At 28.9% G+C, this 24,564-nt stretch overlaps 1 protein-coding gene across 1 annotated transcript in view; it reads right to left on the reverse strand.

Moving 5' to 3' along the window:
• The window catches only part of LOC129961970 (agrin-like), a 309,476-nt gene that overhangs the window by 156,652 nt on the left and 128,260 nt on the right, over positions 1 to 24,564 (reverse strand). Inside the window, exons 5-8 of the mRNA XM_056075621.1 lie at positions 13,745 to 13,957; positions 7,051 to 7,281; positions 5,847 to 6,062; positions 3,890 to 4,105 (exon numbers count right to left, since the gene is read on the reverse strand). Coding sequence (XP_055931596.1) covers positions 3,890 to 4,105; positions 5,847 to 6,062; positions 7,051 to 7,281; positions 13,745 to 13,957 — 876 coding nt within the window. The remainder of the gene's footprint in view (positions 1 to 3,889; positions 4,106 to 5,846; positions 6,063 to 7,050; positions 7,282 to 13,744; positions 13,958 to 24,564) is intronic.

Consider the following 24,564-nt stretch of genomic DNA (forward strand, 5'->3'; position numbering starts at 1 on the left):
ACTTTATCTATATTTCGGATACAAAAACGTAAAAACACACTTTATATCTTCTCATTGAATTCACAAGGAATAATGTGTTTAGTTTGAAACACAGTTTTTCATGTAATCTGTGCTTATAGTAATGATGAATGTGTATGTTTGTACGTGTAAAGAGGCTAAAATGTTTGACCTAAAGCTACCAAATTTCGCATATATAAAGTTTAGAGGATGTAAATTGCAACAGTAAGTAATTATTTAAAAATCTTAACTAAAATTGTAATTCATTAAAAAGAAAATTAAATTCTGGCTCTTCTCCATGATAATATCCAAAAATATTGCAGAACAAAAATACTTTATCTTTATTTTAAAAATCGAGAAATTATCTTTTCAATTACACCAATTTTTTAAAATTTATAACTTGAGTTCCTATTTTTAATCAATTTTTAAATGTATTTGAAGAATATTTTCCAACAATTTATTTCACATAAAATAAAAAAATGAAGTTTAATTTGCACGAGCACGTTATGCATGCATGTGAAAAATTAGCTCTTATAAAAATGTTGCCATTACATTGATAAAAGCTCAAATTTAAAGATTGATTTACACTTACATAGAAAAGTATAATTTTGTTAAAAAAGGAAATATGATATATTCTAGAAACATAGTGAGAAAAAGGTTTCTATCTATTATTAATTTAATAATTCTCTAATATTTAATGTTGTTTATAATGGCACTTGTCAGGGAAAAGCCCGCTGACGAAGTCAGCGATTTTTAAGCCAAGGGAGTGTCTCTTGTTTTAGTATCGCCAACTAGGGCCAAGAGTACGTCTTAGCTACTCACGCATCACATTCGCTTGCACAACCACTTTTTACAGGGGGGCACATTCACACATCTCACAGATAGAACAGATGAAGAACAATCATGCCCGAACCGGGACTCGAACCCAGGACACCTAGGTCACGGGGAAGACGCGCTACCCCTATGCCAGGACGCCGACAATTTTTTATGTAAACATGGTTTATATAAAGGCAGGATTTCCACTCTAATCAGGTCCCAACATGTTTCTATAAACTCTTATGCATTTAATAGGAAAAGTGGTCTAAATGAAGTAAAGAATAGTATTTTATGTAGATTGAGTGAATAAATATTCTGATGAATAACAAATTTTATATTTTTACATTTTAATATATTCTTGAGACAATGATAATTTAAATAAAACGAAATGTTCCATCCTATTTAAACTAAAACTGAACGAGTTATGAAAATTTAAATATTTTTATATTATAAAAATGCGCGATTTTGGAAACACCCTTCCATATAGCATCTCAAAGGAAGTATGGAAATCATCAATCGAAATCTCCTCGAGATTGATTAGTCTAAATTCTGAAATTGCACATTGTCCTAAAATAAAGATATTCAAAATTTCATTACTCGATCAGATTTGGTTACAGAAGACAGAAACATTGTTTTTTTATTATTTAAAAGTTGGAGTGTCAAGAATGCTTCATTGAGTGTTATTCCACAGGACCAAAGGACTATATAAACATAATTTTTATAAGTTATTAATTGATTAAAATAAAATAAAGTATTATTATTTACGTCATCGAATTTTCTGACAAATTAGATGATTTTTTAAACAATTTTTTGAAATACCTCTTAGTGTACACTTCTTAATACATAGTGTACTTCTTCTTAGTGTACATAAGACTTCAATGCTAACCTATTCTATTTTCTGTAATCATATTTTTAAAAACGTATTTAATTTCAGCAATAACGTTTTTGTCAACTCCAGTAAACTTTAATCTTTAAGTTAAAATGGAAGTAATTAAATTTCAATTAAAACAAATGCAATTTTACTGAAATCAAATATGTTTTTAAAAAAGATGAGCACAGAAAACTGAACAGAATGGTAAGAGGCTTCTATAATAGTATGAGTTATATGATAATCAAAATTAGAAGCTGAAAATATTATGCTGAAGTAGTTATTATGAAACCGTGCTCCAGAAAAAACAATAAATTGAAAACTTTAGTGAGCATTTATCCCAGTGAAACAATTGCCTAGTTTTGTAATAAAGCCACCGAGACATCAATTTTGAAGATGCATGGTAACATATTTCGTTACTCCATGACACTCATTATCAAAACTGTTTTTTTTTTTTTGTTGATAAATTGGATATGAGAAATTTTCTTCACAAGAAGAAAATATAGCTTCAAGAATAGAATTTAGTGTAATGAATATTACAAATTTCTCTTACATAAATCATTAGTAAAAACTTACATTTAAATTATCAAAATTAATAATCTAGTTATACATCGAAGATTCATGCCACTCCAAAGATATACTGAAACGGAATACATATTTTCGGTTTGGTAAGTATAGTTATGAACATTTATATTAAATTTATCAAAATAAGTTATTTTATATCAGATATATCTCATATTGACAATACGTTAAATTTTATGATTATTAGCACTGTAGGTGAACAGCGAATCTTCCTACGTATTTCAGTGTTACAGAACGAGATCTATGAAGTAAATCCTATTTTAAATCAAATACAACATTTCCTTAAATAGAAATAGACAACTACGGCTCAATATTAAAATAATTCAAGTATTATCTTCCTCCAAACACAGGAAGAACATATTTCAAACTCTTTAATTCAGCAATTTTAAGGCGTATTGTTGCTACGGTTGCCATTGACTACTATTATGTTTCATCCTTTCTATTCCTGTCATTTTAAAAGCATGGAAATCGCTGCATCCATAGATATAAGTGATGAATAAATAGGGTTATAGTTGCTAAAACATGCTGTTTAGTAAAACTTCTACTTATCATTCACTTCCATATTATTTCAACCATAATGGAGATTTCCAAATTCGAGGACATCAGTAAAGAGCCGATTTGTGTTACAAATACTTCTAGATTTATTTTCTAGGCATGCAGCGTTCTTTTCTTGCCACTTGTACTTTAGTGGAATTTTTGCCGAGAGACATATCTGCGCCCATATTTCAAGAGAAAGCGTTTGTATGATAGAAGAAGAGAGATCGATTCGATGTAACGTCTTTTGGACACTTAAAAGCGGATCGTTTGAGGAAAAAGTCTCAAGACATTCGATTTAGAAAGATTTCGGGCTAAGATATTTTTTTCGGATAAATTCTTTTGTAAGATTTGAAAATTTTTTAGAGATTTTAGGAAAACAGTACAAAAACGTTTCGGGATACGATATTTGTAAAAGGGAATTGCGACTTTTGACGTGACGCGCCATTTCTCTGAGAAATCCAGATTATTTTCTTAATAGTACGAATTCAGTTTTCGTTTTTCCCAAATTTCAGTTTTAGAAGCAGGAAGGAAACTTATTATCACACTTTTTTTGTATTATATATTATTTAAATAATATATTTTTATAGAATGAAGAAACGATTTTTTGGTAAAATTATTACCAAATTATATATTATATCTTTGCTTTTTATTATTAATAAATGAGGAATATTCAGTTGCGTTGGCACTGCACAAGACAAAATTTGACCTGAATATAACATAAGCACACATTGGAATATGAGAGTGCAATCGGTGGAAACTGTTTTGAAATTGAAATGAATTAAAAATCAATTAAAATTTTGAAGTTTTTCACTACAATTATTAAAAATATTATAGTACAACACTAATTATTGCGCCATTTTAAAATTTAAAAATAAATTTTCTTTTTAATCATACATTAAATATTAATATCGGCTCCAAAATGCCTACGGATACATAATTCTAGAATATTGTAAATATTATTTAAATAGAATTAATATTATTTGTCCGGAAGTCATCAGATAAATTCTTCCTTATCTAACAATTTTTCTGAAGCATCAACGAATAAGGTTAAATGCTTATCTTGTTTTGAAAATATACAAATGAACTTACCACATTCTCCTCTATAGGCAAGTTTGATGGACTTTTTCTGAAGACATCCTTGCTTTTTCATCTCACATTCGTTAAGGTATGTTTGATCGTCAGATCCACAAACGAGTCGCACAGCTGGCTCGCATGCGTCATCACACTGGCAGGTGGCGATTCCGTGAACGTCTATATCACAGTTCTGATAAGGACTGCATTGGAGGTTGTCGCAAGGATTAGCACCTGGAATGCATTTCAGAATATTTTAAGTAATACAAATATAATCGATATTAAAGTTGTGGTTCTTTGAATTGTGCATTAAAAAAACGTGATTAGGAATCACTGAATTATTTTGGATCTTAATTATTTGTTATCTTCATATCTTTAAGAACAGAAAAGACACTTTAGGGTGCCTAAGCGATATGTGCAATTTAAATAAATTACTACTTTAATTTATATAATATTTAAATATCAAAAATTATGTAATCCTTTGCATAAATCTGGCAATATTTTCAGTACAAGGGTTTATTTTTCGATCACGATGGTATATTAACCAGTGGATCGAACTAAAAATATGTTGATATTATAATCTGTACTTATATCAAAGAAGCGATTAATTTGAAAAACAAAAGTTCTTTGTATTTCTTTGTTCTTTAAGTTGATGTATGTATTGAGACAGCAATAGTGTTAGAAATAGTCTAACTAAATCGTCTAATTAAATTGTATAAATTCGTAATTGAAGTAGAAAATTTCAGAAATACCAGTATACTTCGTTGTTTACTACAACATTTAGAAGTGAAAACATTGCATATTTGTTATTCTTTTTTGTCCCTAATGTCCATATCCTTAAGGAAATAAAACGGAGATTTTATTAAAAAGAAAATATTATTTTGTTAAGCTAAATTGCTTGTTTCTCCCTCAAACGAAAGTTCAATTTTGATATAAATTTATTTATTATACTTTCCTGAAAAGGAATACCATTTATTAGCAGATAGAGTTGTAGCTCTCATTGTTTCATACTGATGCATGACTGACCCATCACAAAAAACAGCAGCACTCTCATTTAAAAGTTGAGTAAAGAATTTAATTTTTTCGATTAGATAATAGATACTCAAATCATTTTTAACAGGCCTCATAAGCATCCAAAATCGATGTCGGCATTTTTTTAGAGTTACAACAATCCATGATCATAGATCATACTCTGAAGCAGAGATACACGAGATTCTAATATACATACAAATCATCAAAAAAAAAGTTTAAACATATTATGATATTTATTTGGTATATTATTTTAGATATTATGGTATTTATTTCGTATGATTTTTATTTGTTTGTGTTTTCTTAGTGCAGTATTTTATGTTGAGAGTTTTAGGATTTCTTTGGTATATTCGATTATTATTACATTTATTTGGTATGATATTTATTTCCTTGTATTTCCTTATTTGGAGACTTTTACGCTTTCATTAAACAATATTTTTAAAGATTAAAAAAACCCACATGATCAGTAAAAGAGCCAGGTAATTAATAAAGTAAAACTACAGTAAAATTAGCAGACATAAATTGATATTTCTATCAAAACTCTTATAAAAAGGTTTATTATCAAGATTAAGGCATTTATTTTTAAAATTTGCTTTTAAATAACTAGCAAAAAAATTCATATATAAAGCATTATTCCGTTTTTACAAAATTACTATTACATATATTTAAGTATTATTTGAAATTAATCAAAAAGGACTACATTAAGCAAAAGAAAAAAAAAGACGTTGAATACAGAAATCTAGGAGCCGAGTAATATCGCATTAATTATTCCATGTAAATGCAATGAATGGTAATTTAAAATATGTTTAAATTAGTTGAAATAACTTGAAGTATCTTTTTGAAGATAATTGAGAAGGTGCGTTTTAACTATTTTATTAACTAACTATTTAGTGAAGAAATACTAAATATTATTAACTAACTAACTATTTAGTACAGAAATACTTACCACTTGAGCATTCGCCAGTGTAAATAATTCGAATATTTTTCCGGGATTTACAAGCTTCAACTCTTAGCGTACATTCGTTCGTGTAGGTCCTGCCGTCCGAACCGCACATTGGTCGGAAATCCGGTGAGCACACAGAATTACACCGGCAAATAGGATTGCGACTTTCATCCAATTGGCACACTTGTGAGGTTGGACACTCGACACCATCACAAGGATCTATCAGATAAAATAAAGAATGCATAATACTACGAAAAGAAAATTTTATGCAAATTATAACAAAATCTTTCAAATTTAAGATACTATTGATTGCTTAAGAGTTTAGACAAAAAAAAAAAAAAAACATTCTTAAAGTGTTATTTTGGAATCATTTTGGACAAACAGAAAAGTATCACCCATTTGAGGATTCTTTTAAATAAGTAAAACGGTTAACAAACGTAATAATAAACGATTTGAAGTCTTAATTTTATTATATTTCACTAAAAATGGATTTTTTTTAAATCTTAACTCAATTTCATTTCCTAATCTATAATTTATTTTTCATTATAATAAATAGTACGGTGCTTTATAATCCATTTATTCTGAGAATTATTTTCGAGGAATGCCTCTGGCACAGAATGAAAATTTAATTTTATTCTGAAAAATATTAAAATAGGGCAATTCCATCCCAAATGCACATGCACAATATATTTGGATATTTAGCTCATCTGGAACTGAGTGAAAAATCGATTGTACCATTCATCTTTTTGAAGAAATAAGTAGAATTGAATAAAATTATAAAATAACTAAACTTTTTGAAGAGGATTTCACACTTAAGTATTTTTTAAAGAAAACTGAAGAACAAACAAATTAGATAAACATATCTTTTGTGATGAACATTATTTTATTTTGATTCTGAGTTTTCAATTTCTTAAAATGGAATTAATGTATATACTCTGCTATTTTCAAAAGATTATCCAATCATTAATTTCTACCTTATTCATCAAGAAATAAAATGTATACATTAATTTTTCATTAAAAAGCAATCCAATTTAAGCTTCTTTTAAGCACAGTGAATTATAACCTATTTTCTCTTTGATTTTCCGAAAACCTTTGTAGCTGAATTTTTAGTTTAATTTTGAATAATTTTAAACAGTTATAGAATAAATATAGTTAATTATATTCGAAATTTAATTGCAGTTGGGAGAATTTTTCTTTTTACACTTACCGCAAACGCCTTCAAATTTCACTTCAATATTCCTCATTTGTCTACATGAAGCTTTCTTCAGTTCGCAAATATTGGGATAATTTTTGCCATCTATACCACAAACTGGATTTTGGTTGCCACCATAATGAGAGCATTCTTCTGAGCAAACACACCGAGCCGTCTGGCCATCGATAGACGGCTTGCAAAATGAACCAAACTGGCAGTTTAATTCTTCGCAAGGATCTTGAATATCTACGGAAAAAATAAGCGTATTTGCTTATATCTATCATCTTTTCACAAAGCATAAATAAAATTATAAAGAAAAGTCGTTGTGACTGTGATTGTATATATGTATGTATGTTCCACAATTTCTCCTAAATGACTAGCTAGTTTCAACTACACTTTGCACGTTTAATCATTAGGACAAGAGGGAAAATACCGTTAACTTCACAGAATACAAAAGATAACATACTCAGTCGATTAGAAATTAATTGTTTACCGTCTTTTTTTTGCGGAAATTTCGGAAAAATTATTTAACTAGAAATAGTTTAATATCATCTTAAAATTCAAGGTTTTCCCTTCTCAGGGTTACCAAATTATTCGCTCTGGAATTTATTCCTCGATTTATATAAATTCTTGTAAAATTCAAAGCAGACGATTTTGAAAAAGGCAACTCTAAAATGCCTTTGTAATGTAGCATTATTATTTGAAATTTCTGTTCATAAATTTTGAATTTTTAAGGGTATTAAGAAGTTATTTAACGATATCTGTAGTTGTTGTTTCTGATGGCACTTGCCATGCACAAACCCCACCGATAAAAGTCAGCGATTTTAAGCCGAAAGAGAGCGTTTCTTGTTTTTTAGTAGCTCCAATTAGGGCCAAGAGTACGATTTTGCGACTCACGCATCACATTCGCTTGCACAGTCCCTTTTTACAGGCGGGCACATTCACACATCTCACAGAGAGAACAGATGAAGAACAACCATGCCCAAACCGGGACTCAAGCCCAGGACGCCCAGATCACGGGAAGACGAGCTACTCTTATGCCAGCACGCCCAGATTACGAGAAGACGCGCTACCCTTGTGCCAGGACACCCTGATTACGGGAAGATGCGCTACCCTTGTGACAGGACGTCCTGATAACGGGAAGACGCGCTACCCTTGTGCCAGGACGCCCTGATTAAGGGAAGACGCGCTTACCTTGTGAAAGGACGCCCAGATTTCGGGAAGACGCGCTACCCTTGTGCCAGGACGCCCTGATTACGGGAAGAAGCGCTACACTTGTTCCAAGACGCCCTGATTACGGGAAGATGCGCTACCCTTGTGCCAGGACGCCCTGATTACGGGAAGACGCGCTACTCTTATACCAGGACGCCCTGATTGCGGGAAGACACGCTACCCTTATACCAGGGCACCCTGATTACAGGAAAACGCGCCACCCTTATACCAGGACGCCGACTTAACGGTATCTAAAATAATTGAAAGAAATAGCTGATTTACCCTATAATTTCAAGGATCGGGGGTGGCCAATCAGGTGTCACAATATAATAAAAGGATTTTTCTGTATTATAATAATTTTTACAAAATTGGTTTTTACATAAAAAAACAACATTATACATGAAAATATTTCAATTCTGATTAACACCAAGTATATCAACTAGTTAAATGTATAGTGAAAGAATAGTTATTCCCTCTATAAGGATAATTTTGATTCTTTACCAATTTTATGAGATCATTCGTTGATCCGAAAATCCATAAAAAGGATCTTATTCATATCTTTCTCATCATAATGTTTATTTTAATCTTAAATATGATATACATGAGCTATCGGGTTAAATGTACTGAATAAACTAATGAATGAAAATTAAAACAACTCATACACATGAATATTTTATTGATTGCAGTTTCAAATTAAATGTTTAAAATATTTTTTAAAATATATTTTATTTAAAGAATTCCGTAATCGAATCGTTCGCAATGAAATTTTAATCTTTCTTTTCTTAAATAATATAAATTATAACAGAATTTACCATCATTTTTATCACCCACCTTAAAATTTTGCAATATTATTTGCCAGTTGAAATGTAACTTACTAAATCGAGAGATTTAAAAATCTCTTAAATTGGTAAATTTATATTCATGTTTTAAACGCAAAATTGCTCGAAATCTTTCTTTAAATAAACTTTTTCTTCCATTGTCCTTGAGGCCCTTTACATGAATTCAATAGATTTCTTATTGGGTATTCTTTTTCGAATGAAAAAAAATATCATGAATCATGAAGGTTTCCTTCAACTATTTATAGCAATATACACCCCAAAATACATGCATTCATCATCAACAACAAAAAGATCTTAATTTCTATGTATAGAATTATAACATTATTACAGCATTTATTTTATAAAATTATATATCTTATTATAGCATTTTTATAAAAATGGTTTCACTGGAAATAACTGAAAAGAGTACGTTTGTTAGGTAGAGAAACTGATTAACTAAATTAACTAATGTAGTAAATTAAAAGATATTTTCTCATTACAATTACCAAAGTTTTTCACAAACTGACTGCTCGTCATGAATTGCATTGAAAAAAAACTATAGGCTTCCGATGAAAATTTCTAAAGTTATAAGATTCTGAGAAATGATGCTTTTTATAGTTAATGAATTACAAAAAACTTTTGGCGATATGTCTGAAAGAAATGTGTCTCATTTTTTGGGGGGCTTGTTAAAATTAAATCAATTTACGTCACAAATGGTATGAACACATACATAAGTAAACAAAGCATAGCTTTTTTTTTGCAAATTGTTAGACATTACTGTGAGAAGAAAAATGAATTTTACCAGAAGTTTTACTTGTCAACGAAATATGGGGTACTAAAATATCGAAATCCTAAAAAAATCTCCTGCATAACTGTATTAGTTTTTAAAATACTTCGAAAAAAAACCCTTGCAATATTCCTAATGTCGATAGAAAACACATCAACACATCTCCATGCCTACTGGTGGATGGATTGTATATTATTTTTAATTATTTCTTTCGATTTACTTGTCGTGATACGTGAATTTTAATTACTGTTATAAAATTGCCTTTGGATAACTTGATCAGATGATTTTTATATGAAGATGGATTTCCATTATTTTCTAGAGTAAATATATTTAATTATCTGATATAAAAGATGTAGAATACGAATTAGAATTTCTTTTTAGAAGAAAGAGTACGTAATTATTGTATTAGATTACTGTTTTTTTAAAATCATTTATGTTTTATTATCTTTCTTTGTTAAGATTTAATCATCTATGTCTAACTCTCTAATTAACTCTTATTTATGAATTAAAAAAATAGCATTAGTTCTATAATTGAAATATTTTAGATATCGTTTGACACAAGGATTTCAAATCAGGATGGTGAACCCTGCTTTATTTATAAATGAAAATCAAATTTAATTACGAATATTTACTTTTCCTATTGAAAAGTATTTTTTAAACCAAAATATTAAGAAGAATGAATGTTTAATTATGTTTTTTAAATTTATCTATTGCTCGGAATAATAATTTTTTTCTTTTATTTAAAAATGATTATATATTTTTTCTTGAAATATACAAAATAAGATAAGGAGCAACTCAAAGAAATTCAATTACTGAATTTAAGTGAAATGTTGGTAACTAATTACAACAAAGATTGGAGTAAATAACATTGATCTTTCTTTTTTCCAAGCAATAAAAGTATGTATATATGTATTGGATTGCCTTTGTAATTAGCTTCAATTTAGAAATTTGGAACACAAATAATAAATTTGGTATCCTATGAAATTGCTATTGACTAACCGGCTCTATGATCATTTTTCTCTCTTGTGATGCGAATGTGAATTATTTTTATTTTAAATATATTGTTTCTGTGTCTACTCCTGAGATTCAGCTATCCATTCTTATAGAGTCTCATGTTTTATACTACTAAAACAAATTGCCATTTATTAATTCATATTTATTTGGTTACCCACGATTACCAATAGAAATTTCAATATCACTCTCACTCAAAATTGATAAAAACCTTTCCAATCAGTTAATTTTATTCTTCAAAGACAATTAAAATTAAATTAAATTAAAACCAAATATTTGCATTTAGCACAAAAGTATATTTTAAAAATATTTGATATATTCTGGTTCAATCCTGTTGATTATATTCATTTTCACACTTCTTCCAATTTCTTTTCTGTTTTTGCTTGTGATTGTAATCTGGTTCGAATGGAAAGGTCCGATTTCGTAGAAGCAAATGAATGTTTATTTGAACCTCTCTTTTATTGCTTGTTTTTACTGGGTTGATTTTACGATTGTGTCGATATTGTAACTGTATTGCAGATGAGACTATTATTTAAAGTATTAAAATTAATCAAATAAATGTTTTGGATAATCTATTAGAAATAACAACACATAACTTGGATCTAAAGTGATTGAATCGAAAATTCAATCAGTTTAGACCGAAGATTGCAATTTGAGTGTCAAAACTACATTCTATATTTCATATGACCAGCTCTCTGCAGTTTTACATAATCGTGTTTTAGTACTCAGAAATCGATAAACTAATAGTAGTTAACCGTAGTAAATTTAGACAGAACTGTCCAAAATTTAATAAAAAATTTCAAACCTTACGATAAAACTTTATACCTAATTACGTCCATTTAGTTTTTTAGCTATCGTGGTAGCGAACGTAGGCATACATAACCTTATATATATTTTGTCCCTAACTAGATACAATACTATATATTTGATATAAAGACCACATCCGAAATATTATTGTTTTAACTCGTTCCGACGGATATAATGTCAAAAAAAATGTTTCATGAAAATCTAAGACGTAAAGTTTGAATAAATTAAAGAAGATAAATTATTTGATGATTAGAGTGCTTTGTAATATATGCTTTGGGAAAAAAATAAAAAAGTTATTCTTATGTAATAAAGTAAGAAAATATTAATTTCTGTGATGAATTGTTTCTTCACATTAAATACTACCTGTACGTAAATGTTTCCAACAGATGGCGTCACATTTATATTGTTTCGGATATTAATCTTCATTTCGGCTAATTCAAAATCAGGAATTCATTTTCACTTTTTTTTGCTTAAAATATTATTTAAATCTGTTTAAAATCAAATGTGCAATATCTATCGTAAACTAAATATTCCCATCATAAGGAATTCCCTACCTGATTAAGAATCACTTTCATCTGAATATAAAATTCCTCTCTTTAATAAAAACTAGTAAGTTCATTGGCTTAAAATCCATTACAAGAATTGGTTCCTTAACAATGACGCAAACTTTTACTTAAAAACATTGGAACCGTAGAATTTTAATCACAATAAAAATTTCTGGATGGCGCTGAAAGATCTATGGGGGGTGGATAGACATGAGAAGTAATTCTAAAATTTTTTGGAAAGTAATGAAATGCTTAAATGAAATCACAGTGAAATAATACTCAATGAAGTAATTCATTATTACTCAATGAAGTAATTCATTATTACTCAGTGAAGTAATAAAATACTTTTTTTTGCTTTTAGCAATCGGAGATATACTTAATACTGCCGCATAATCCAGAATAACTAACAATAATCATGGCTCAGTCGGCAGAATATCTCACTTATGATTGGTAGATCCATGATTAGAATCCCAATGTTTTATCTAAAGATTGAAATTCTTTTAATTAAATTGTTATCTATTGCTTATCTAAGATTTGGAAGGCTCTAGATATTAAATATTCAAATTGGATCGTTCTCGAACATTCTATATATGTATAAAAGATGAGACAAATCAGTGACGGGTAATGTTCTCAATCTCGTACTGTTGCGAGTTGTATCGTTCTAATTAATCTAATTGTTTAAACTAGCGGCGTAGTTCTTTACATCTTCCTGACAATGCATATTATATATATACACGCAGATAGATTAGGGGTTGAATTTTTTCAGGAGGAATTTTAGTCAAGCAAAATAAGTAATATCTCAAGAAATGCCGTGCCACGAATGTAGAACAAGATATACTGAATCGAATTACTAACCCTTTGCCCTCGAAGCCGTTTTCGCGCGAATGAGCCAGCAACTCGAGACGTTTCGCGGACGTAGCGCTTTTAATTTCTTACCCCTAACTTAAAATGATTACAAACAAAATTTAGAGTATAAAACTTTTATATTCAAGCACTTTATTAATCATTAAATCTGCACGCTATATTTAAAATGTATGCTGAGTTTTTTTTTTTTTTTTTTTTTTAAAGAAACATTAGTTATTGACGCGCATCGAATTTCCGCACCTCTTGAATTACGGCACCTCTTGAGCCACCTCTTGAATTACGGCATTAAATTATGTGGCGAGAGTCACCTTTCGAGGGCAAAGGGTTAAAAAATATCTCTGCAATAAAAAAATGCTGAGATACTAATTTATAATTTACTCGATTAACTAGTATTTCTAGTTTAGATACACTTGTTCCTTCAAGTCATTTTTATCTATAAAAGTTTTCTGAAAATATAAAAATAAATGCTCAAATTACAGGTATCATTTTTTTTGTTGTTGACGTCTCTATATAACTAGACAGATACGCATAAATAGTATAATTCAAGTAATTGACTGGACATATTTCTATTATAAATAATTTAAACTTATTTTCTTGCTTGAAAGAATGTGTTTAAAACCTCACAAATTGCAAACTTAAGTATTTATTTGTCTTACAATACTCACCACAAGGTCCTTGCCTGAGAACAAATATCCGTCGTTGTTGAGTGCACGATGATAACCTTAACTGGCATTCACTTGAATAAGTGACATCGTCGTTGCCACAGACAGGGGCGAAAACATCCGAGCATGTTTCTCCACAACGGCAATAAGCTCTGTTTGTCGATTCGTCTATGAGACATTGGGAACCAAAGGTGCACAACATTTTGTTACATGGATCTGAAACAAAAAAAGAATGCAATCAATCTCTTAAAGATAATAATTAATCATACAGGCACAGTATTTCCAAAAATTAAAAGAATAATACTTTTCTTTAATAAAAAAATCTTTATTTGATAAATTTCAAATATAAAACGTTGTTGTTGTTGTTACTTATGGCACTTGCCATAGACAAGCCATCTGACGAAGTCAGCGATTTAAGCCGAGTTGGTGCAGTAGTTTCTGAGGGTAAAGGCCCCTGAACACCCAAGGGCAGATGTTTGATTTCTAGCTCATATGAAGATAACACTCACACACTCGCTTGCACAATCTCTTTTTACGTGGGGGCTCTTTCACACATCTCACAGACAGACCACAGGTTAAAGAACAAACATGCCCGAACCAAGACTCGAAATCGGGAAGCCCAGATCACGAGGAAGACGCGCTATCCCTAGGCCAGGACACCACATATAAAAGGCACATTGTATGAAGATTTATGATTTTGCTTGAAAAAGAGAACATTTAACTATGTAAATATGTAAGAGTAAAAATATTATATTAAAAGTTGCTAGATTTTTCTGAAACTTAGAATTACTACCATACAAATTTTATGTTAAAATATGAGAATATATATATATATCTTTGACGATGATATGAAATCTCGGAGAAGAACCAGTATTGATGTTCGAAAAATGTTTTAAGGTTGTCAAAAAGTGGTAAGTATAGGGAAATTACTAAATTTCATAAGATAAAGTCACAGGCATCCAGGAAATTATTGAAAAGCGCAAAAGGATGTATTGATTGAAAATAAATATAAGACAGAGAAAGGTAATAGATACCAAGGGCAGATTATGAAAGAAATATACTATAAGAAATGGAGTTGAATTCCAAAGTAAATGTTACTTAACTTGCTGTAGAAACATCTAGCAAGAGCCTTTGTGTCCAAAGCAGCAAGAGATATCATGACAAAAGCGGCCAGATTAGTCAAGTGGACGGAAAAGAATCAAAAAGGCAAAAGAAAAATCAAAGCCATCGTCTAGAAATTGTTAAATCGCATCAATTAGTGTCATAAAATTTTTTAGAGATTTTTTTTTAATAGATGAAATATAATTTAATGTTTTTGCTAGTACTGGTTGTTACTTGGTTTGGCGGAAACTGAATACTGCTTTCCTAAAATCCTAAACCTTTAAGTCTAAAAAGGGTCTGCTATAAATTCCAGCGGGATTGGCAATACTAAATACTAATTGGATATATTAAAGTAAAATTTAAAGGAAAGTGATACCTTCCAAGTAAAAATGATTCCAAGTCAAAGATATTTTGGCTTGGGAAAAATTTTATATTTCAGCAAGATAATGATTCCAAACAAATGGCATGTAGTATAGCAATACGATGTCTTTATCGTTTTAAATAGCAACTTCCATACTCCTTCCTGTTTTCCAAGAATCAGTTTCATTGAGAATTTTTGTTCCATATTCGAAAAGGTTGTGCAATGAAATTATAAAATATTCAAAGATAATTTAAAATACACTTTGAAAGAAAAATATGCCAAGATATCTTTGAATATATCTAAAAAGTTAATTCAGTTTGTTGTATGATATCTGGAAACAATACTAAATTCTAAAGAGTATGCAATAAAATATCAAAATTCTGCTATTTATTTAAAACAGACATTTAATTTCAATGTAATGTTAATATTTTATAGCAAAAAAAAAATCAAACCGTGGTATATAATTTAAATGCTACTTGTAGTTTTTATTTCAGTTTTCTGTATTATTCTTAAGAGTTAAATTATTCATTAAGCATTTGAAATAAAAGTTGGTACTTAGTAATTAAATTGATTTAAAGATGACTTACTGAACTTCATTTATTTTATGAGTAATAAGTGATGCATTTTTAATTTTTTGAATGATTTCTTGTAAATATTTATTTAAATGGGATCAACATCTAATGAAATGTATAGCTATGAAATAAAAATTGATAGTTTTAAGCAAGCATGATAAATACTTGATAAAAATAAATATTTTTTTACGGTACATTTACTAACAGAAAAAAAAATAATGCGATAGAAAATTGAATACTATGTGTAAAATAGTTATGATTATTTGAAAGGTTTGTATATTGTATCTAATTTACAAAGAATAGATGTAAATTAGATACAATATACATTTTTAATTTTTTGAATGATTTCTTGTAAATATTTATTTAAATGGGATCAACATCTAATGAAATGTATAGCTATGAAATAAAAATTGATAGTTTTAAGCAAGCATGATAAATACTTTATAAAAATAAATACTTTTTTACGTTACATTTACTAACAGAAAAAAAATAATGCCAATAGAAAACTTAATACTATATGTAAAATAGTTAGGATTATTTGAAAGGTTTGTATATTATATCTAATTTACAAAGAATAGATGTCAGAAAAATGAAATGGAAATTTGAAACCGATTTGTATTTATAATCGAAAGATTTTATAAAGTCTAAATAATAATTTAAAATATATAATGAATTGTTTCTGAACGAAACAGTATATATTTTGTTAGAAGTACCTTTAAAATAAGAATTTGTGTTTTAAATGTGTATAGAATTTAATTTAAAAAGTAAAATTAGACAAATAATGGAAGTCATTTTTAGATTATAAGTTCTAAAACTTTTATGATCTCATAATAACTAATTTATAAACATAATTCTATCTCAAATGTTATTTTTCTTTATTTCTTATTCAAATATATATCATTATTGCTTTCAAACAGTAATTTATAGTTTAATTCTAAATATGAATAAATCCCTTATTTCAACGAATTGTTGAATTCATTTGATTTTCAAATACTAAATTGATTAAAATGAGCAGTTGATATCTAAGCAAATATTTGTAAACTTTATTGTTAAAAGCTTTTTTAAATAAGTATATATTTTTCTTATTATTCAAAAATTTAAATAATTTTGTATAATATGCTTATTGCAGTTTTCAAGAATTCTGAAATTCAAAAGAATCTGGAATATTAAGAATCCTTTTATTTGTTTGCATTTAGATCAAATAAATGAAGACGTAACAAGCTTATAAAGTATTGGTGGATATAATTCTTAACCAAACGTACTGCATATTATTTGAAAATGGGCTCATATAAAATTCCTTTCAATGATTTCCAAATTCAGGAAAGATTTAAAGATTAAGTCACTAAACTTTATTATCTTTCAATTGAATTAAACTGGCACATTCTCTGTAAATAAAGCATTAGCTCTTTAAACAAATTAAAAAAAAGAACGGATAATTTGCAGTATTATTATTAAGTAAATATAGCTGTATTTAATACTTTAATCTTTAAAAACTTAATAAATATGTGGAAGATATTATTTCTATTTAAGGCTATTTCAAAAGTCAGTAAATTTCTTAATTATGTTTAACAAACATAAATATCCTTTATCTGTAAGATTTCCGTTTGTGTAAATTAATATTCCTTAAAATATACAATTTCTCTACACTTATTGAGAGTATTCTTATATTTTTACTTACCAAATTTTGTTGCAATCCGTTCAGCCGTTTTACGTTGTATAGTGCTGTATATAGGGGAAATTTAATTATAATCACTCTATATATCTTACTGGCATCTGTTGATACCACCGCTGGGTTATCAAATTTCAAAGTTGAATGCCAAAGGGCTACAAGAAGCATCAAACTAACTAGATAAAGAGGTGAGAACGGAAATAGTAAAGAAAAAAGAAACGGAAATCAAGAAGTTCTAAGTTTTCAGCATCTCTAAGAGTTATTTAATCCGAAAAGAAAGGAGCTGTGTTAATACTAGTTTTACGGTGTTTCCCATATATTGGTAACTACAATCAGCAGTAATTTTAATTGCTTTTTTCGAGTAAAAAAGAACATGCTGTTTGCTAATATTATGCAAAGTTAAAGCTTTTAAGTATTTATTTAAGTTAAGAATCAAAAATCCTTCTAGTTGTTTTGAAACTTCTCAACTTTGATAACGTTTTGTAAATTGCTTCACTTGGATTATCATGCTTCCATAATAGATATTAGTGTTTACTGTAAAATAAACGTATTTAAAACTAAATAATGTATTGCTTGTATTATTCGGTTGGACAGGTACACATATTAATGATTTCTTCATTTTAGCTGAACAGATTTCATAAATATATTTTTTACAGGTTTTACAAATGTTCAACATGTTATTGCATTTGCATATATTAAATTAGATTTTTTTACGTTTACGGAAAAGAGTCCCAAAATCATCAATTTTTTCTTTCGGTTAGAAGCATAAAGTCTGAAGAATTTTGATAACAAGATTCGAAGCTATTCTGCCTTATCCATAATATATTGGTGACTAATTTTTTTATATTCAGTAGTCGCCTAGTAAATTAAACAAAATTTATAGCAGCCATACTAAGAAATCCAGGGAAAACTGAACTGGCCAGCTCACAAAAATTCAAATTCATATTTTATCAAAACTGCGGGTATTTTTTTTTATTAGATGTATGACATTAGGACATTTTTATTCTTTTTTTTCTTTAATAAGACGTAAGCGATACATTTCCATGCTTGGAATCATACTAGAAAAGATACAGTTTCCGGCTTTTATGAACAAATTAGGTGTTTATCTTTTAATAAGACTTATTGCGAAAACAAAGCTTGTTTCTGTTATTTTTATCCATTTCACTTATTTAAGTGAAATAAAAAAAGTTAAATTACAGATATCTTTCATTGTTGCTTTAAAGTTCAAATGAAAAGCTGATGTTCACCTACCATTTATTCTGCTGGCATTGTTCCATCTTAATCCAAATACGGATATCCATTCAGTAAATATTTTGAGCCAGCATCAGTAACAAACTAAAATTCATAATCAAATTTATTGGATATTTTAGGTATATACTGAATAAATTGGCAAAGACTCTTCATGGAAAACAATTGTTCATTCATTTTTATATTTTTACCCAACTTATAACATGTAATCAACATTCTATAAATATACATTCCAAACATCCAAAACAAGGGCAAATGGCCTTGCTTCTAATCTTTGGGATCTTGTTGATTTCTTGATAAAGCGCCAATGCTTTATTGTTCCCAGAAATCTGTTACTAGTCATTGTCGCAAGAATGTTGGAGTTTAGAATTTTGACCATAAATTGGAAACAGAGTGACTGTTATCAGCAAAAACTTTTACGAGTATCCAAAAAAAAAAAAAAAAAAAAAAGAAAAACAGAAAGATTTAACTTATAGAGTGACAGACACTAATTTGGATTTTGGATTTCTCATGTGCTTTGTCAATGTTCTGTTGTTGTTGTTTCTTAAGGTGGGTTCACACGAGGATAACACTTGCGCGCAATTGTTGTCTCTCTACTGTTGTCCCTGTATTGTCCCCGTGTGAACAGTTGAGACAACTTCGATGGGACAATGGCTAATAGTTGTCCCGACGGGACAACCATTTGCCATTGTCCCGTAGTAGTCACGTGATTTTTCTGAAGTGGGTGTGACTTTCTATTGCGCGCAATAGTTGGCTTCGTGTGAACCCACCTTTATGGTACTTGCCATGGACAAGCCCACTGTTACGAAGACAGCGATTTAAGCTGGAGGGGGAGTGTCTCTTGTTTTTATAGTAGCGCCAAGAGTACGACTTTGTTACTCACTCATCACTCATTCGCTTGCACAACTCCTTTTTACAGGAGGGCACATTCACGCATCTGACAGATGGAACAATGGAAGAACAACCATGCCCAAACCGGGACTCGAACCCAGGACGCCCAAATCACGGGGAAGACGCGCTACTCCTATGCCAGGACGCCGGCCACAATGCTCTGTTAAATGTGATGCAATATTTTTATCGTGATAAACAGTTTCAATACACTATTTGCGTTGAAAACAATTATTTTTTCTTTGCACGAGCAATTACTTTGTCTGCAATTTATTTCTTCCCTTTTATTTTACTCAACCTTTCCTCCCCTAGTTTCCCATCTATCTCGGTTTTATGAAATATATAGTTTAATTTAGTTACATTAACGTTACAGTTTAAAGCAACACTAGCGCTTTTTTGAAACAGACCTCGTAATTTAGAACAGCGGTAGGATGACGAGAATGACACCTGAGCTGACATCATCCCTCTCCAAGCTTCCACACCACACCAGCGGGAGGACGTTTACGTGCACTAGACGCTTACGTGACGGTTCGGGTCTTAAACATGAAATTCTCCAGTTCCGAAGCCAAGAACTTACCACAAGCCCACAGCGGCCCTTTATGAAATATATAAATCGGTTCGTGACAGCTGCACCTGTTTATTTATTTACATACAGAAACAGACAAGAAATACATAAAAATACATGCAATTAACAAAATTTTTTGAATAAAATCAAAATGACCGGCTGATATAATTGGAGATATCAGCAGCAACATTGTTAAAAATAATTATTTAAAATAAACAAAAGTAATTTTAAGCAATATCCGTAAGCTTTCAAGAAAAGTTCAGAAATATCAAAATTATAAATAAATAAATGATCAAGAGAAATTGAATCAGATTTCATTTCAAAATGACCTGCAATTCTAGTGTTAATTAGGGTTTATACAAAAACGAACTTTTTCGAATTCTATATTTTCAAAAAAACCAGTTTTATCCGGTTTTCAAATTTTTGTCAAAAAAAAAATAGAATAGGGAAAAAATATTTTACTTAATTTATATAAAATAACAAAAAACGAAATCAATATCAAATTCAAAACATAAAAAAAAATTAAGGATCACATATACATATTACTTACACAAATAACGAAAACTCAAACAAAAATTTCAAATAATATTAATATTATTTTCACAAATTTTAATTTCTCCTAAGAAAATAGGATTTAAAAAAACATAAAATATCCACTGAGCGGTGGCTAAAACTTGTTCTTATTTTGGACACAATATTGCCTGAAATTGAAAATACTCTTTCACTAGCTATTAAGCTTGGTTTTATAGTTTTCAAGGCATCAAATAACAAATCAAAGTTGTTGTTTTTTTGTTCTTTTATTCGTTGCCTCAAATGATGAAAATTTAGCTTTCAATGTCTTTAGATTTGTAAGTTTTCCTTTAGGTTTTTATAGAAACTTATGAATTGATTTTTCCATGTCTTCTTTTTAAAAAAAGCATTAATGAGTAGTTTCTTTGATTTGTTCTTTATCAGAATCGGTTTCCACATAAGGATTTGGAAATATTCTAGACAATATCTTTCCAGATAACTTAATAATTTCGTGTTTTGAAGCCAATAAAACTAGAATTTCTCTGAACTAGAAATGTTTTGTGGATTTTGCAAATACAGTAAAAGAGGTGTTAATTCTACTTGTCTTCTTTCTTAAATTCGTTCTTCTAAAGCATATAATAATTTCAAACTTATTTCAGTGTTTACTATTTTTAGTTCATTTAACAGAAATTCAAATATATCTTCACATGTTAATAAATTGGCATCTCAACTTCCTAAGTCTTCAGCTGCTGAACAATTTGGTCCAACCGATAAAATTCAATTTTTTTTTTTTTTTGAAGAAGAAGAAGAAGAGGAGGGGAAATATCCAGGCGTTCAGGAAAAACCGGTTTTCTTAACTTAAAAACCGGTTTTCAAATGTGACAAATTTATTTTAAAAAAACCGTTTTTTTTAACCGGGTATGAAAAACCGTCAAACCCTAGTGTTAATCTTAAGAACAAGAAAAATGTTGTACATTACTGTACATACAAATAAATGAAATCAGAATTTTTCTTTTATTATCTGTCTTTCATAAATTTTATATTTCATAAAAATGTTTAAGATTTTTACTTTTTTATTTCTTTAGAATTTAAAAGTCTAATGTCTATAGAAATTTGCCTTAAATTTATTATATTATTAGATAACCACCCGAGCATTTGACTTATTTAAAATAAAATGTTCTCACGTTGTGTTCGCTTATCCTAAAAGCATTGGTATTAAATTTTTATCTGTGAATATCTTTTAAAAATTACAGTAGTTAGATACAATCATTTATTAACACACAAAAAGCATTAAAACGGTCTATTGTCTCAGAAAAAAACCCCAATATTCTACATCAAAGTTATCTTAAATATCTCTGCAAAACCTGAGCAAAGAAATGTCTATTCTCCTATCCATTCCTGTTTTCATAATTTTCCAAAACCGTTTTTGTAGAAACGTCGAATAATTCGCAGACATTTAGATAAAATTTTGGAATATAAATATAGAATTCAATACGCTCATAATAGAAAATGGAAATAATCTATATAAAAGATAAGAATTTAAAAAAAAATTCGAGATGAATGTAATTACAAGATAATTCTTTCATGTGTAATCATCGAATTAAATAAAATTATCTCAATGGAATAATGATAAAAAAATTTATCTACTAATTTATATAATTGCATTTATGACTCTTCAGACGCATTTTATCTTTTACTGAAATAACCATATTTTAATGCTACTGAAACATCAAATAAAAAATATTTACAATCATTAAAGCAGACCTTATATTTCAGTAAATATTTGCTTTCACCTTGACATCGTATTTTTAATTTCCAATCTACATTTCTGAACATTTCAAAAGAAGATAATCCAATATTTTTATACTAAATAAATATTTATTTATTCTTTTTTTTTATCCGATTAGTCTGTTTGTCACTTGTATCGATTCCATCTATCCACTTTTTTTTTATTTCTTCGACGAGGTTGTTAGTTTTTTTCTTTTTTAATTCTGTTCGAAGCGAATCTAATTACTCCGTTTGCAGTAATCTTTATTTACATACCATGCTTCTTAATTAGAACGTTCCTACAAAACTTCTATGGAATTCGCAATTGTATCCTATATTTATATTTTCCTGCTAACTTTTTTGAAATAGCTGGCTAATACCTTTGAATAATTTTACTTCTTAAGCCATTGTGTAACTTAAATATCTTTACGGAACATTCCTGCTAAAAGTCATAATCATGACCTTTTTTATCATGTTTCCAATAAATATTCCTTTATCGCAATATTGTAGCAGACATGTTTGATTTATTCGTTATATGTAGCAGTTTAATAGAATTCTATTATTCATATCGATATTCAGATGATTATCATTGTACAGTCAAATTAGATAAGGTGCCAATTAAATCAAGATCTAAGATATAAAAATGGTTCGTATTTTATGCGCCACTGTATCCTTCATCCGAATGCAATAAAGTTTGCCAACTGATTGCTTGCACTTGCTCAAAGGTACAGTACAATTATTATTTTTATTATAGGTGTAGTACAATTATTATTTTTAATATATAAAAATGAATGTTTGTTTGTTCATATTATATGCACTGCCGTACTGTTTATCCGATTGCAATAAAGCTTTGCCAACTTACTTCTTGCACTTGCGCTAAGGTTATAGGGATAATAAAATTATCATATTTAATATATAAAAATGCATAGTACAATTGTTTATCCGATAGCGTTTACCAACTTATTGCTGGTACTTGCGCCAAGGTTATAGGCATAGTACAATTATATATTTAATATATAAAAATGTATTTTTATTTGTTCGGCCGTATTGTTTATCCGATAGCGTTAAGACTTTGCCAACTTATTGCTGGCACTTGCGCGAAGGTTATATGGATAGTATGCAATTATTATATTTAATATATAAAAAAGTATTTTTATTTGTTCGTATTTTATGCGCTGCCGTACTGTTTATCCGATGATATAAATCTCTTTCAACTTATTACTTTGAACCTAGAAAATCTATGTTTTTCACATGGTCATTTGTATGTTGGATGCTCATGAAAATGACGGCAAAACAAAAGCTGAAGACGAAAAAAAAAATGTCTACCCTAAAGTATACTAAATAATAAAGTCCATAAATAGAATAAATATTATTTATACTTCTCCTTTATATATCATTCAGTTTCATTGAATCTATTCGACATTGAATGCAGTCGACAAGAAACTAAATATCATTCTTTCTATCATTCCGAATAAAACAAGATAGCTATCTCAAGTTTCAAACGATATTACCAAAATTATTTCTTCTGCGGTAACAAAGCGCCGGGGAACAGCAAGTTAGATCATAATATAGAAAATTATACATATTATTATAAGTTATAATAAATACATAAAATAATAATGTAGCATTATTTTTGTGGATGAAATAGATAAAGCCTTTTCTAAACAATTTTCAAAATGATGAATTTCATTTGTTACAATTATGATGAACTAAATTTTGGATGCTATGAAATATTTTTACCTTTTTACACTCTTTGAAAAAAATAAGAAAACTTTTGACACAATTTTTTCTTTTCGTTTACTTTTCTTTCCATTCATTCTTTCTTGATTTTTATGAAGTTCATTTTAATAAAAAATAGTTTCACTTAAATATAAAACAAAGAAATGTTTCTGAGACAAGCATCAATCAATTTTACCAAAGTTCTACAGAATTATATCAGAATAATAATATCTAAACAAAAAACAGCATGACATGTTGCCAATTATAAAAATGAACAAGAAAATCTGTATTCAAATAATATAGAAACATTATTCGGCGGCGGCCTCGATAGCCGCCCCAGAAGCACAATGCATAGTGTCTTCGATTACATAACCTTACATTTCCTAGAAATTACTGATAATCACAATTTTAAAGATAGCTTTT

The sequence above is a fragment of the Argiope bruennichi genome, chromosome 2, assembly GCF_947563725.1.
Source record: "Argiope bruennichi chromosome 2, qqArgBrue1.1, whole genome shotgun sequence".
In the NCBI taxonomy this organism is placed as follows: Eukaryota; Metazoa; Arthropoda; class Arachnida; order Araneae; family Araneidae; genus Argiope; species Argiope bruennichi.